Source organism: Porites lutea, chromosome 11, assembly GCF_958299795.1.
Source record: "Porites lutea chromosome 11, jaPorLute2.1, whole genome shotgun sequence".
Taxonomy (NCBI): Eukaryota; Metazoa; Cnidaria; class Anthozoa; order Scleractinia; family Poritidae; genus Porites; species Porites lutea.
In genome coordinates this window covers 28,145,358-28,161,106 of record NC_133211.1, presented here as the reverse complement: position 1 = coordinate 28,161,106, position 15,749 = coordinate 28,145,358, and the positions used below count along the sequence as shown (strand labels likewise).

The 15,749-nt window shown below is 36.8% G+C and overlaps 1 protein-coding gene and 1 pseudogene across 10 annotated transcripts in view; both read right to left on the bottom strand.

Annotated features, from left to right (window-relative positions):
• The window catches only part of LOC140952321 (uncharacterized), a 947-nt pseudogene extending 566 nt beyond the window's left edge, over positions 1 to 381 (bottom strand).
• The window catches only part of LOC140951772 (uncharacterized), a 44,485-nt gene extending 39,403 nt beyond the window's left edge, over positions 1 to 5,082 (bottom strand). For 8 of the 10 annotated variants that reach the window (XM_073401110.1, XM_073401117.1, XM_073401115.1 and 5 more), the window contains exons 1-2: positions 4,846 to 5,082; positions 1,326 to 1,424 (exon numbers count right to left, since the gene is read on the bottom strand). In XM_073401110.1, the coding sequence (XP_073257211.1) occupies positions 1,326 to 1,424; positions 4,846 to 4,932 (186 nt within the window). In that variant the 5' untranslated portion in view covers positions 4,933 to 5,082. The remainder of the gene's footprint in view (positions 1 to 1,325; positions 1,425 to 4,845) is intronic. The other 2 variants (XM_073401111.1, XM_073401113.1) reach the window with 2 other exon arrangements.
• Positions 5,083 to 15,749: the final 10,667 nt, after the last annotated feature.

Genomic DNA, 15,749 nt, shown 5'->3' with positions numbered 1-15,749 from the left:
CGCGTAATAGTGAATCTTGTAAACCTGAACAGAAATTACACGATTTGGCCACTTTTCTTAGCGATGAGACGAAGTGATCGATACTTTCGACTTCTTTCTGTGACCTGGAGTCAAACACATAGCGCTCGAACGTTTCATTAGTCTGCAGAATTCTTCGAATTTCGGAACAACAGAGTTGAGCTGCCTTCGTAAATTTCAAGCACCGATCGCAGAAAGAAATGTCGCTGTCTCGCACTCTTCTCCAAATCGCTGGAGCCTCACAACTACAGCGTAATTATCTCAAGCTCTTTTAAATTTCGTCCAGTTAACTGCAACGTTGTCTAGCTTTAAAGGTTTGGGCATCGGTATTCCACTCGGTAAAGACTCGGGTAAAGAAGACATCGACGGTTGACTTGATGCGCTTGCTACCGCCACTGTATTTGTTGTCCCAGCTTTCTCCTCCGCAGAGGCCTCTTTGTGTTGTGGGGAGGCTGGGGAGAAAGAAAAAGAGAGCGCGCGGGAACGATCCTGGAGCCGATCTGCAGAGGAGAGAGTAGTTCCTGTAGTCGAGCTTGTCGTTGAGGCTTGATTCTCTCGATCGCTCATCATGGATTTTGCTTTTGTTTTCTCCTGACACCATGTTTAAAGTCTTTATTAAACAGCTAACGGCAGAAAACTAACACACCGACTTAAAAACCAAGTTCCTTATATCCACGACCCAAGGGAATAACACATCCAAAGATTCTTTTAAAAATTTACATATCGTAAGGATTTTATATTCACTAATTTACATGTCGTAACAGTATGTCGTGATGTAGTGAGGTGAGGGGGAGGGGGGGGGGGGGTTGAAGGGGGGAAGTAACTTATTTTGGTGTCCTTTTGTGACGATCTGAATACGATTTACAATATTGTCCACGAGCATAATGATAGTTTCGAGTTGTTTTTAGTGTAAAAATAACAAATAAGATGTTATTTAAACGCTACAAAATTTTCGCAGTGTACCGTTTGGCAGTAAAAATTTGATATAAGCTGTAAAACAACTTTCATTAAATGTTAATTACCCGAAGTTTCAAGCATCTAATGCTATCTTTGTTTTAGCTGACAGGAAGTCAGCGGATAAACCTTCGAGGTCGAACTAGTTAGCTGTTTGATGCCGGATAATTATATATTAAATATACTTCCTAATCCATAAAATGATGATTAAATATTGATGAACTGCTAATGTTGCTATGCCTAAAATTATACTATAATATCGGCTCCTGACTAGAATTAAACTATATAACGGTCTATCATAACCATCTACTTCTTCTTTTTCCAATTTCTATCCTCTTTCTAAATATACTAACATTTTGTAAGTCAACTTTAGCTCCGCTCTCCATCAGATGTTTAATTATTTCAGTATTTCTTACACGAGCTGCTACGTGTAATGCAAAATCCCCTTCTTCCTGCAAGAAATAAAAATAAAAACTGTTTCGCTTATGATGAATACCTTAAGTTATGCACTTTTTTAAATAGAGTACTAATACTAAAGTACTAATTGGGGTCACTATTTTTACGTCTCGAATTGAGAGACGGGAGACGGGATCGTCATTTTACGTGGTTATCGGAGCCACGCGAACGTCTAGCCACTTGCAGTGCAAAGGGAGTACTTTCATTTCTCAGTTAGTATTTTAGGACCTGAGTATCGGTCCGGCCCCGAATCCGCGACCTCCCACTCTTCAGTCAAGCGCTCTTACCGACTGAACTTATCCTGCCGCGGTTACCTAAACACGAAGATGACATTCGCTAATCATGTTTTAAAGGCGGTCTCATAGTTCACGAACTTATTAATTCCATGCTTATGTCCAGTGTGAAGGTTTTTTAACAAACGGTCTGCAAGGAAAGGATGTTGGTTGAAGTTAGAATAATTTGAATGAATAATAAAATAATCGCTGAGATTCGGCTTCCTTATGATATGAAATATTGTGCAGATCTCTGAGGTTACTAAACCGCCTTCAGCCTCGGTGGATAAAACCTTCCTCTATCTGCAGAATTCTTCATATGGTACTCAGCCTCATCCAATAATCGACTCAAGTTTTTCGGGGCTTTCTTTTCATCGTGAGTCTAGGGCATAGCGTTCGAAGGAAAAGCTGAGAGTGAAGCAGGTTTTTTGAGCATCTTATTCATTCTAACAAAGTTAAAAAGAGAAAAGCCATTTTTTTTTAAATGTCAACTGAAACCTGTATCATTCAAGGCGCTTGATCGAGTGAGAGTTTTCATTAGACAAGGTTGCGCGGTTAAGCTGATGGACATACTTTAAAAAGAAAAATCATTAAGATAAATGTCCTCTCTACCGCACTACATTAATTACGAAGTTTGGCACAAATGTAAACATGTTTGTTTGAAAATTAAGCAATGTCTTTGGAGATAAAAATGTCTAAATTCGTGACACTCGCTAATTTTAAAACGTGGTCTCATAGTTTACCAACTAATTGCCACGCTTATGTCTAAGCTTTTTAACAAACGGACTGTTTTCTTAAACTAAATCGTGTTAATTCATGTCCACGTATCAGTAAAAACCCGCTTAGAAGATCCTAGTATTTTCGAGGTTAGGCTGAACAGGTTCTTATATTTTAGGGTAGTCTGATTAGGTTCTTAGTAGGTTCTTAATTTTCAGAGGTTGTCGTGGTGTAACCATTGGCAGAAATATTGCACTACTAAGTCTAACACATATTGGTTGATGATAAAACAGTCAAGGTCCAAGTAGAACGTCAATGAATTTCTATATTTTATTTTATAAGATATTTAGATTTTATATCGTCTATATTGCACTATAGCTTTATGGAAAACATATTTCTAGTAAAAATCCAAAGAAATGTTAATCAAAGAACATACACAATAACTTTTCGTCGGAGGTTTCTCACACAATTAAAATCTAGAATTTTGACCATCAAAATTGGAGTGATATTTTCGTATAAGGACCTATTTTTATTTGCTAGGCTGAACAGGATCTTGTATTTTTTCATAAGGCTTTGTACCATGAATACTGGCCAAGAAATATGAAATTAAAAACCATTAGCCACTCTAGGACACTATACGCTCTAGTGAGACAATAAACCTAGTAATACTGCTGGAACCGAATATCTCCCAAGACTGTGCGTCCAAACTCCCTACCTGCTCTAGTCCAATCTTGTACAAATTTTGGGTCTTTTTCCAAACAGACTATCAATACTTTAAAAGAGTGAAGTAAAGAGGAGTAATATACTACTATATTTCCAAATTCAGTTTTAAACGACAGTTAGGTAGTTAGTTAGTTAGCTCAGACTCTGTCAGTATTTTTACCACGCACATTTCTGCTCCTGAATAATGTATACGGAATTAATGAATTATTTTACAATATATTTTATATTTTATTAGCAGATGTAGAGCCATTTTTAATAGAAATACTGTTAATAAACCATTATTATTATTTATTCTTTATTTATTATTATTATTGGAAGAATGTCTGCAAGAATAAACTGAACATACCAAACTTCCGAGAAATATGAAAACTGGACAGGAACATACATGTAGATCGTCAAGGCAGGCGTGTTTGTTTAAGTTAGAAATAATTTGAACGAATAATAAAATAATCAATAGATTCAGCTTTCGTATGAAATGAAAAATTATGCAGGTCAATGAGATTGATTTTTTTCTGCTTTATCCTTCGGCCTTGGTAGAGAAAACTTTCCTCGGCTGCATAATTCTTCGTATTGAACTCAGCCTCATCCAATAATTGCTAACTATCTTATGACCCAAGTCACATTTCTCGAAGTCTTTTTTTTGTCGTGAGTCTAGGGTATAGCGTTCGAAGGAAAAAACCTTTAACCCGTTTTTTAGGCATCTTATTTATTCTACCAAATTTAAAAAAAGAATTTTTTTTGTCATTCAAGCCACCTGATCGAGTAGGAGTTGCGGACATCGTTGTGCGGTTAAGCTGATGGACATACTTGCAAAAAATGGAAAATTAACGCGATAAATGTCATCCCTACAGCGCTAAATTAATTACGAAATGTGACACAAAGATAGACATGTTTGCGCCTTAAAAATTAAATCAACGGTAATTGAAAATTAAGCAATGTCTTTGGAGATAAAACTGCTTAAATTCGACTTTGTCAAACGGAAGATTTCTTGACACCTAACTAGTAAAACGAATTTAGTGGCAAGTAATTGGTGAATTAAACCTGCTTGATCTCTGCAGTTCAACAGACGGTTACTTTTGTTATAGAAAAAACGGGTCATTGAACAACAATATCCATCACCAGAAACAGAAAATAATAATTAAAAAAGAAAAAGAAAGATACGAAACTTAAGGAACTCGGCAGGCAGTTGATTTTTAGCGAAAACCAAAAATCATTGTCGAATGCCATGATTTCATTCACGCAAACCATTATTTGACTAGCACAATAAAAATAGTGAAAGTCAGTTTTCAATGCTACTTTGAAAATAATGATAAAAGCATTCAAGGCTTTAATTGAAAGAAGTCCCTGTGTTATTCAGTTCTTTCACTTTTAACCGTAAAACGGTTAGGCTTTACTGCGAGACAAAACGTTGCATCGTTAACGCCAAATATCATCTTCCTGCCGTCTATTAATTATTACCGTTGTTTGCTGGTAGTTTTAGACTGCTATGTAATAAATCCTCACGTAACATTCTGCAAAGGTTAGAATTCCAATTAAACTATCAATTTTATCTCGCCGCTTGCTAATGTAGGTCGTTCAGAAAAATTGTCCAAAAGTTATGTATATGTAAACAACTCGAGAAGAAATTCATTTCAGACCTTTCTTTTGGATAATTTCTAGTATCTAGTTCTAGGTCAGATCTAAGCGGAATTGTTAACATATTTACCGTTCTTTCATTGTGGAGCTGTGAACTCTGTTCTTTCAGAATTTCCTGGAGAGCGTTAACATCTTCGTCGTTTATGGCTTGAAACATTTTTGCGCGTGACACAATTGAGCCTCTCTGCAAAATAAATAGTAAGAGTCCTTATTACTGCGTATTCAAGCTTCAGTTGCTCGCTGAAAATTTGATGATCTACATTATAATTCACAATGTCACCTGACGCAACTCGTAAACTTTGGTACGTAATTCATGTACTAACTACTTTGTGCGTAGGATAAACGTTTATATGCCTCTTAGCTACATCACGTGACCATGAATAATTAAAAAAGTATACGAATTTTAATTAAATTGATTAAAATTCGAGAAGCTATACAGCAGCGGGCGTACTGAGCATGCTAGTTTCAGTTTTGTGCAATTATATATTTCAATATTGAATGACAAATTTAAAAAATTTTGACAATTAAGAATTTTAAATTACAACAAATATTTACTTATGGGACAAGGTAAATGCGTTCAATAACGATTCAGTGTTCTTCAAAAGAACTACGGGAGAGCTGGTTAGCTTTTAGAGAGCACTTTCGTCTGATTTTTTTTTCAAATGTGTCTTATGTTCTACGTGATAAACGCTCTTCTCGTCTAGCGAAGAGCAGAGGATGTTGGATGTTAGGATCCCCTGCATAGTAAACCCAGCTGAAGAATAAATTTTTAAATGCTATCAAATTAAAAGAAAACTAAAAAAATGGCGATTTTTTAATTAATCTGGATACGTTGAATTTAAAACCTTCTCCAGGGTCCTTGACTTAGAAAAGGGTGATTATGAATTGTTATGCGAAGTTAACAGTTATACTGCAAGGTAACTACTAATCGCTATATATGCCTTAAATATATGCCGCCACTGAACAAATAGAGCATGCGTACAATTTCATGATTAGTTCTCGGCCCTTGTCTTGTGAAAATACTGATCCTCTTTAAAAGCGCTCATTTTATAATTTTTAGCCAATTTTATTAGCCCAAAGATTTCTTTAATTTTTTTTTAATCTTTTGGTACATCTACTAATTATAAATTTTCTTCCTCTACGCAAAGCCTTGCCAGGCTCCCGGTTAGTAATTCTAAAAGTTAACGCCATCTTATAATTAATGCAAACGTTGTAAGCTTTAGGACGGCCTTTTGATCATGTCTTCAGTTATGCATTTTGAAAATCTTGTGGTTTTGAATGATTTTACTAGGTTCTAAATTTGGTAATGTTCAAGGTTTAATTTTAAATACCATATTGTTCACAAAACATGAAAACTTCAACTGTTACAGTATCAAAGATACCATCTTGTCTGTAATTAATAATATATTCTACATCCGTTAATTTCCTTCAATAAGTTTGTGTCTTGGCCTGACTGACAACCTAAGGCAGTTTACTAGCCCTACCTATATATTGCCATACATGTCTACCTTCAGCGAGAACTAGCAAATATTCACGTCATCCAAGCCTCCTTTGGGAACAAAATTCTTTATATATTCACTGATTGCACATAAGTACTATTTTCAGCTTAACTGCCCTAGGAATTCATTATTATCATAAGTTTACAATTTCAAGATGAGGCTGACGGTGGTGAATGTTGCGGGTATGATGTAAACATGTGAACTAAATAAATGTGGACCTGCGATGCATGGTACTGAAAAAACTTCAGTAATATCGCTGAAACTGCCATCTGGTCGAAAGTTAATAGATCTTCAGTTTCTCGTTTTTTCCATATAACATTGAAAACTTTAGTTAGTACTGGATAGTTTCGAAATCTTTAGCTGAATATTTATACTACTGTCCCCATGGTAGGAGAAAATTTATTCTTTCAGTGTCAAATCCAGATTTCCTTTATTTATTCCCAGTGACATTCTTATCCCGCGTGTCACAAAGTCATAATTTGCAAGATCCTGATTTCGAAGTTGGAAAGTTTTACGGAACTTTTCCTCTCTGCAGTAGATTCAGCTGTTCAATACGATTGTCGTTATACAAAATTCGAGGCAGTATCTCTCATTCGCTCGTCGGTTTATAGTGGATGGGAATTGTTTGGCCGACTGCCAAATTGTTCGAAGGTATACAGCATTTTATTCATACGGAAAAAAAACACACAATAACTAGTTGTTCCTGTCTATTTTAGACCCTCTTCAGCATCAAAGGTAAATACATATAACACGGATTATTAAAATTAAGACATGTCATTTCCAAAAGAGAGGCAAGTACTTTCTAACCTCAACCTCACCTTTTCACTAGAAGCGAGGATATTTGCTCACGAGAGCTACCAAACAGAACCCTGCTACATCGGCTGTGGAACCGGTGTGTGGAGAACGATATATATTGTATTTATATAGCTGGAATTTTGCTAATAGATCAATCTTAGCCTTTAAACTTAACTGATTAGTATACCCTCTTATCCTAAAGCTAAAATAACATTAAACCCATCATTCTCACCTTGTTTGTTCTTTCTTTTTGCCTTCTCATTTTGATCTGTTTTTAAGGAATGCAAAAGGTACATGTCTTTAGGAAGGAAATAACAAATGTCCTGAAGAAACCCTGAAACGTTGGGCTTTCAGTTCCTTGTTATTAGATTTTGGCACCGAGTCATTCATGACAGATCGGCAGGTAAGGACATTTGTTAAGAGCAAATTGCACACAGGAAAAACAGCGTTTTATATTTGCATTGACGGTAAGTGATTCAATATTGTTTGTAAATCTACCTGCTTGCAGTCCGCGTTATAACTTCAGGCGATGGGTGTCTAATTGCATTCTGTTTTAGGTTTTCAGGGGCACGTATTCTCTCGTACACTGCTTAAAATAACCGTTACGTCAAACTAGGAAAAGAAAAAGAAAGGTAAAATATAAAGGCCTCTCAACAAACGAACCTACTCAGCGGTTAATAATAATGATAATGGCAATTAAATCAATAATAATCGTAGAATTTAATTTGTTTTAATATTTTGACAGTAGCCATATAGTATCCATTCGGTTCTTTTCGAAGCCATGTCTCAACCTTCTCATAGTTCTTGGTATCTTTAAATTAGGAAAAGGAAATTCTACATTTCTATCCTCCGATAAGAGCTTAACGGAAGTCTTAACTGCAGGATATAATTATACGCCTCACTGTGGTAAGACTGAACAATGGATTACCCAGCGCCTGTGAAACCTTACAAATTTTAAAGCGTTTCACAGATAAACCGGAATATGTTTGCAAACGCGTATCCAGCTGTGCGTAGTTTCTTGTGTCACGTTATTATTGAACTTTGGGAAGGTTCCTGTTTCTGTCGGGTTGAATGACTTTCTACTTTAAGTTCTATACACAACGGTCAAGGTAAAGGATGAAACGGACGAAAGCATAAATTACGGGGGAGGTAGTGAAATGTGTCTCGTATCGTAAAATTCCCTTCCCCTGAAAATGCCAATTGAGATTAAACTGACATTTCTTACATTTTCCCAATCTGGCAGAGGTGCGTGAAACCGCTGGTAAAAGAGTGAGCCTCAGTCTAAAATATCAGTATCACGTATCTACTTGTCAAGAGATAAAAAATATAACTTTTATTTAAGCTAAGGGTAATTTTAACTTTATAACATTCAAAACAGTTGAAAACTAAACATGGTGCCCGTTTCCTGACACAAGGGTGATTTAATTTGGTTGTATAAATAAATTTCAATTGCTTCAATACTAAGCTATAAACCTGTAACAATGCCCTTAATCACAGACCGCCATGAGCTCACACATTAGTATTATTAAAAGTGGACTGAGCCACATGAGACTACGGAAACTATTATACTCTTAACACTTTCATTTCCTTAAAACTCAGGGAGGATTTGCACAGAGTCATCGATCTTGGTGATAAACGGGCAAAAAGTCATTTCCTATTCGTTTCTTTTATAAAAATACACGGGAATCATTCAAACATATTAGCAAAAACTGCACTATATGTTTTGGCGAGCTTTCATTTTTAAACTATAGTTAAAGTGGTGTTATTGTTCGAAATAAAAACTCTTTATTGCAGTTTTCCTCTTACAGGACTGACACTTTGTCAAGCTACCACAATGTGAACCTTAAAACCAAGGCAGGAGAGATTCACCTTTAATCGACTGTTTGATAGAGACGTAATTTTGCGTTTCGTATCTGTATTTCTCATATTCTTAAAGATAGATCAAGTTGTGAAAAGTTGGGAAAACACTGTTAATGCAGGTGAAATGTTAATCTCTACTTATAACGCACTCATTCAACCGCCCTTTTTGTAATGCTGTGTGGGGCAGTTGTGGAAAAGGCCTCTTTAAAAAGTTTCAAAAACCCTAAAATCCGGTGGCTTGTATTTTTACCTTCTCAAATTATGACTGCGACGCAGATAAACTCGTCTATGACCTTGGATAGAAAAACCCTGAACCATCAACGTATGGTCAGTAAATCTGTTTTAATGTACAAAACTTTACATTTTTATAAAACGACTTGTAAAGGAATATGAATAAAGGCCATGTATCGCTTCTTGTTTTGCTAGGCTTAAATGCCGCATTTGTTACGGTAGATCATGAGATCCTAAAGCATAGACTGCAAACGGAATTTTGCCTTGGAGACCCAGTTCTCTCGTGGCTCGTTTCATATGTAACTCATCGATTACAGCGAGTTTCGGTTTAGGGCGTGATTTCTGATGTTCTTTGTCTGTAAATCGGAGTTCCTCAAGGGTTCTGTCTTGGTCTTCTACTGTTTTCGATCTCTGCCAGCAAGGTATTTGATGTTATTCGATTGCATCTTCCATCTGTGCATGCGTACGCTGATGATCCTCAGCTGTATCTTTCATTTTGCGCCAATAGTATTGACGATCAGACCGCTGTCCTTGCTGCAATGGAACACTGCATCAGCGACATTAGGTCTTGGATGCATCACGATAAGCTTAAGCTTAACGATGAAGACACTGAATTCTTACGCATTGGTACACGTTAACAATTAGCTAACGTTTCTATTAACTGGATTAAGGTTGGATCTGAGAATGTTTCTTCGGCTGGCAAAGCCAGAGACCTTGGTGTGTGGCAAAGCTTACAATATCTACTCACATCAATAAGACGTGTGGAGCAGCATTTTTCTACCCTTACAATATTCGCCGCATCAGAAAATTCATATCTAAAGACAGTACTGAGACCCATTCACGCGTTCTTTACTAACGGGCTTGTTAACCACAACAGAGTTTATTATTATGTAAAACGCACTGCAGTTCTAGCTTATTTCGATGCGCTTTTTATTTGGGTTATAAGCCCCCTCGGTTGTAAGTCCCTCTGTTTATAAACCTTCCTAAAGCCCCCCCCCCCCCCGTACACTGAAATTTCTAGTATAAGCCCAGGGCCTATAAGCGGAAGTTTACGGTATTTTATATATTAAATATACATAATATTTAATTTTCATTAACTCTAAAATATACACTTTTGTACTCTTTTGTCTTCAATGGTTGTGGCAATCAAGCTTGCTTTTCATTATCTATTGATGTAGACAAGGTTGTTGTGAAAATGAAAAGTAATTCTCTTGAACGTAATTTTAAAATTCCCTCATTTTTAAGCAGAATAGTAGTATTTGTGTATTATAAAATATATATTTATATAATGTCTAATTTTTTTATTTATTTAGCTTGCGTATAATTGTGTAACTTGGCCTGCCTCGACTAGCCTTGCTATATATATTTGTAATTTATTTGTAAACTCAAATAAAAGTTGAATTTTATTTGACATTGCTGATTACACCGTTGCCCACACGTCTGTACCAATTATTTGGCGGATTCAGCGCCGATTTTGACTGCAAGTCGCTGTAAAGTCAAACCCCGTTAATATGGACATGTCCACTTAGGTGGCCAGAGAAAGTGTCTGTATTAGTTAACGGAGTGTCCGTATTAAGCGGCGGTTGAATTTAGAGAAAATGTAAGGGCTTTCTTTTCCAGGGACAAAGAAAACTGTCCGTAAAACGGGGTTTACGATCCGACAACGGCAACGTCCATGAAGACGTCGCTGAAAAATAGACTTCGCATCGTTTTAAACTTTTTCGCAATTATCTCAATTCGCCCTGTTAGTTAAAAGAAGGGAATTTAGGTTGGAACTGAAGAGAGGGGGCCGCGCCAAAGATCAGACAGAGATGGTAGAATTTATCGCCTTGCCGTACGCGTTCCCGTCCTAGAAAAAAATTTAAAGTTGGTCATTTCACGTCGTAGTTGTGCAAGGACAGCAAAGAAATGTACAAAAAAGCGTGATGCACGTGCAGAGTTGTTGTTTTGCTAATTAAACCCACTGCTTTCTTGACGTTCTCCTTGCCGTCGCCGTCGTAGTTTCGTAAGGTCCCTACTGACTTTGTCATACCACGTTTCAGCACCAATGGCCACACGGAACCCGAACGCTGTTTTAGGTAAAAGAAAAATTAGATATATTTACGCTGTATAAACTAATAAAATAATAAGATGTATTTACCTTTGTTCCTGTGTCTTTATGAGTCGTTTTGGAAGGGATTTGAATCCGATCATAATCGGTTAACATTGCTGGTAATCAAATGCGTTTGCTTGTCTGGCCACAGGGAGCCCGCACAATCTGTTTGTGTAGCCGATTGTTATTTTATAGTAAATGTTCTGGATTTACCGTTTGCCTCACCTATAGCGGTATGTCGCTAACTATGTCTATAAATCAATGATAAATAAACGTTGAATTACCTTACCTGTGGTATATAGTCGTCCTTTTACATCAAAAGCGGTTTTTTGAGCGATTTTGAAGGAGTTTGAATTCGCCGTTGACTGTTCCTTATAATAGAGGGACAAGGGTGGAATCCATGTTTTGAAAGGGCTCCAGTGCCGGAGCGATTTTTTCCCCAAAACCGCATTGCTCCGCTCTCAAACCCCGTAGCAAAAATGTCGAAAGATTCACGTTTCTCCTCGTACCTTCCGATCGAAAATCCATCCAAACAGCCCGGAGCTAGCCGTCGAAGAAAATTAAAATCCTACAGTATTCGAGCGGTAGGAATGCGTAGCAAGATTCATACGTGCCAGCCACAAACCTTCCCGCTGATTGCCCTTTTTTTTATTGGATGTCGTTAACCAAATGGTTAAATAATAACTGATGAAGAAGGCTTGGTAAGCGTTTGTTGTTTAACGACATCCAATCAAAAAGAGGCAATCAGCGGGACGGTTTCTGGCTGGCACGGATGAATCTTGCTACGCATTTCTGCCGCTCGAATACTGTGGGATTTTAATTTTCTTCGACGGCTAGCTCCGGGCTGTTTGGATGGATTTTCGATTGGAAGGTACGAGGACAAACGTGAATCTTTCGACATTTTTGCTACGGGGTTTGAGAGCGAAGCAATGCGATTTTTGCGGGGAAAATCGCTCCGGCACTGGAGCCCTTTCAAAACATGGATTCCACCCTTGTCCTTATATTATAAGGAACAGTCAACGGCGAAATCAAACTCCTTGACAACATGACTGGTTTCCAATTTTTAAAATTTTTAAAACTAAACTAGTGAGCAGCACTCTGCGAACTGTTGCTGTAAAACTTGTTTATTCTCCTACGCGTTTCGTCTAACTAACGTAGACTTCTTCAGGGAGTTTTACAATCAAATACTAAACGCCTGTATTTAAGCCATAATATGACTAAAAATAATGATGGTCGCAAACATTGAAGGTTTGGCCGGATTTACGAAAAGGAACAGGCGCAGCTGTGAAATTTTTTACGCAAGGCGTAAGAATACTTTGGGGCCACGGTTTTAGCTAAAACCGTGGCCCCAAAGTATTCTTACGCCTTGCGTAAAAAATTTCACAGCTGCGCCTGTTCCTTTTCGTAAATCCGGCCAAACCTTCAATGTTTGCGACCATCATTATTTTTAGTCATATTATGGCTTAAATACAGGCGTTTAGTATTTGATTGTAAAACTCCCTGAAGAAGTCTACGTTAGTTAGACGAAACGCGTAGGAGAATAAACAAGTTTTACAGCAACAGTTCGCAGAGTGCTGCTCACTAGTTTAGTTTTAAAAATTTAAAAATTAAAAAAAAAAAAAAAAAAAAAAAAAAATTTAAAAATTTTTAAAAATTTAAAAATTTTTAAAAATTAAAAAAAAAAAAAAATCGAGAAATGCCGTCCGAGGAACGAGTGCAGAAATTCCAAACTTTACACGTGTCACTAGCTGGGTAGTGCTTCTGATTTCTAGAAGCAAATTTCGCACGCGGGTCGACTCAATCAGTAGCACTTTCCAGATCTGCATGGGTAGTGACACGTCATCATGGAAGTTCTACGCTCTGTCCTCAGAAGTAATTTCGGCTGACTGCCAAGCAACTTCTCAGCTTTTTTGTATTTGACAATTTGGGGCATATGGACAGCCTTTAACGCCAATAGGTGAAAGGCACATGTGTGAATAGCGAACCTATCTTTAATGGATGAGTTAGCGCCCGCGTCATCGACATGACGATGGATTAGAAGGAGTCGACTGTGGTATGTATTCCACAAATCCGGGGTTTTTACTACTCTTTGTTACTCTTTGTTTCTCGTGACTGTTATGAGCGTTCATCTTAAGTACTGTCTTGCAAAGTACTGTGATAAAGACCTTTATTAAAACACAATCTTCCTACTTCTCTGCCTAGAGTTGACTAAGGGAAGAATATCTGGAAAATATCTTTGAGCGTTGTAAAACATCGGTAAAGGTTTAAAGAACGCTATTTCGTCTAGTTTTAAGGCCAGAGGTACTCTTGGTGCCAGGCCACTCTCCCATTTTGTTCAGTTGCGTTTACTTAGTAAACCTATTCTTGAAGTTTAGTTTGTATCTTTTGTCTTAGAATTATCCTGGATTGTATATTAACCGTCAGGGGTGTGATTTCCTTAGTTTATTTATTTATTTTTCCTTTCTCTGTATATTGTCTTTGCTATCAGGTTATTTTTCGCTAATTCTTCATTTGTTTATATATAGCTCATTTTCAAATCCAAATTATCTTGTTAGAAAACGTTTATTGTTTCAATTTGTAGTAAATCCATCGCACTTTGTTATACCTGTTGCAATTTGTAATAAAAAGTATAGAAAAAAGCTGTTGCATGACTTTGTAATTATGTGCAACAACTGTCCATCGCACTTAAACTGAGCTGTCTCAATTTGTGATAATTCAATCGTACTTTGCAATAAACTAAGCTGTCGCAATTTTAAGAATTCCATCTCACTTCGAAATAAACTCATCTCTTGCTCCGTCGTTATGTTTGTAATAGTTGTCGAAATTTGTAATAATTTTGTTGTAATTTGTTATGCCCGTCGCAATTTATGAGAGCGTTGTCGTAATTTGTATCCAAAAAAAAGCTGTCCCAATTTGTAACAACATGTCGTCTTATTTTGTAATATGCAAAACTGTCGTAATTTGCAATAAGTTTGTCGTAATTTGTAATAAACTTTAATAGAGAAGAAGTGACTTGTAAAAATATTTCCATCTTTTCTTTGTAATTCGTAACCAGATTTTCTAGGCATTGAAGTTAGTAAACCTCCGCACAATGGCCTTCATCTGGAAAACGCCTCTGTTGGCCTCTGTAAAGGCATTTGGGTTTTTTGTTTCCCCCTAATAACAATTTTCATGTATACCGCAAACACTACACCAATTAAAGTTGCCTTGGATTTTTTATCGATCCGTTCCGATTTGCTAAATGATCACGTCAATAGAATGCGGAAAACGAGATTGCATTTTTGTCAAGGCAACGTGTTTTGGGGTATAAACCAACCTAACGTTCTTTGGATCCTTTTTCCCGAAGTTTTAAAAACAGGAAATGTATTAGAAAACATTTCTTGGCCTGTTTTGTTGCAGTTTGGAAGAGGCCGCCAATCAACGGGGGTTGGGCTGTATATCTATGGAAACGTAGGTCAAATAACTTACTCATGTTAACTAAGCCGATGTAAGAGAGAAACACAGTTTACGTTTACTGCATGTGTGAGGTATTTTCAAGATCCTATGATTCTCAGCGTTGTTTTTCTTAAACAATGTTCTAAAACGTTACTCTAAAATATGTTTTAACGTATTTCCTCTATTAAAAATGGTTCTCATTGCTTTATGTAGAATTTGAAATCTAGTCGTTCAAGTTACACCTTATGATCGACCGCCGCCGCGGGCTGTAATTGGCCGTTCAGGATAAATAAATGGATCGGCCTCAAATAAAATTGTTCGCTGACTTTTCTATACAAGTTGTCATTCTCTTAAGGCTGTACCAGTTATAATACCGGGTTCTTTGAGTGTAAGGCTTGTTTTGGCTGATCAAATAGGGACATGCATCCCCCAAGGCTTTCACACTTAAAGTTTTTTTCCAGATGAATGTAAATTACTTCTATCAATTTGTTCTTTAAAGAAAATCGAAAAAACTTGATCTTCTATCCTTATGTACTTTGTGATAACTAGGCTCTGTTCTAGTGGACCGAGTAAATACTGAGCTAGTAGCTGAAGTCAAATGGAGTTTAAAGCCTCAGGTGAACATGATGGACTGATGTCGGTTCATATATGTGAACTTCGTATGAAACATATGAAAGTTAAGGATCATGTGTGATGTTAGTAGTGTGATAAACTGGTGTAAAATGAATTCTTCCCCTGAACGGCAACAGTTAATAAAATTATTGCAAGAAAACGGATTGATGATTCGGCTGAAGAAGTCAAACTTGCCCTAGTCCAGCAAGGATGAACTGATAATTCACTGTGGCAACGATCTTTTACGCAGTTTAACAATAAATGATTGGCTAAAAAGATGTTAGTTTCTTACGTAGTATTTTTAAAAAATCCTTAAATTTAGTTTTGCAGGATACATTACCAAAAGTCTTACCTTATATAACACGGAAGGCCAACTGAAGTTTAGTAATACTCAATCTAGAATAAACGAATTCCACTGCAAGATACGATCATGGCGAAGAAAGTTTGCGA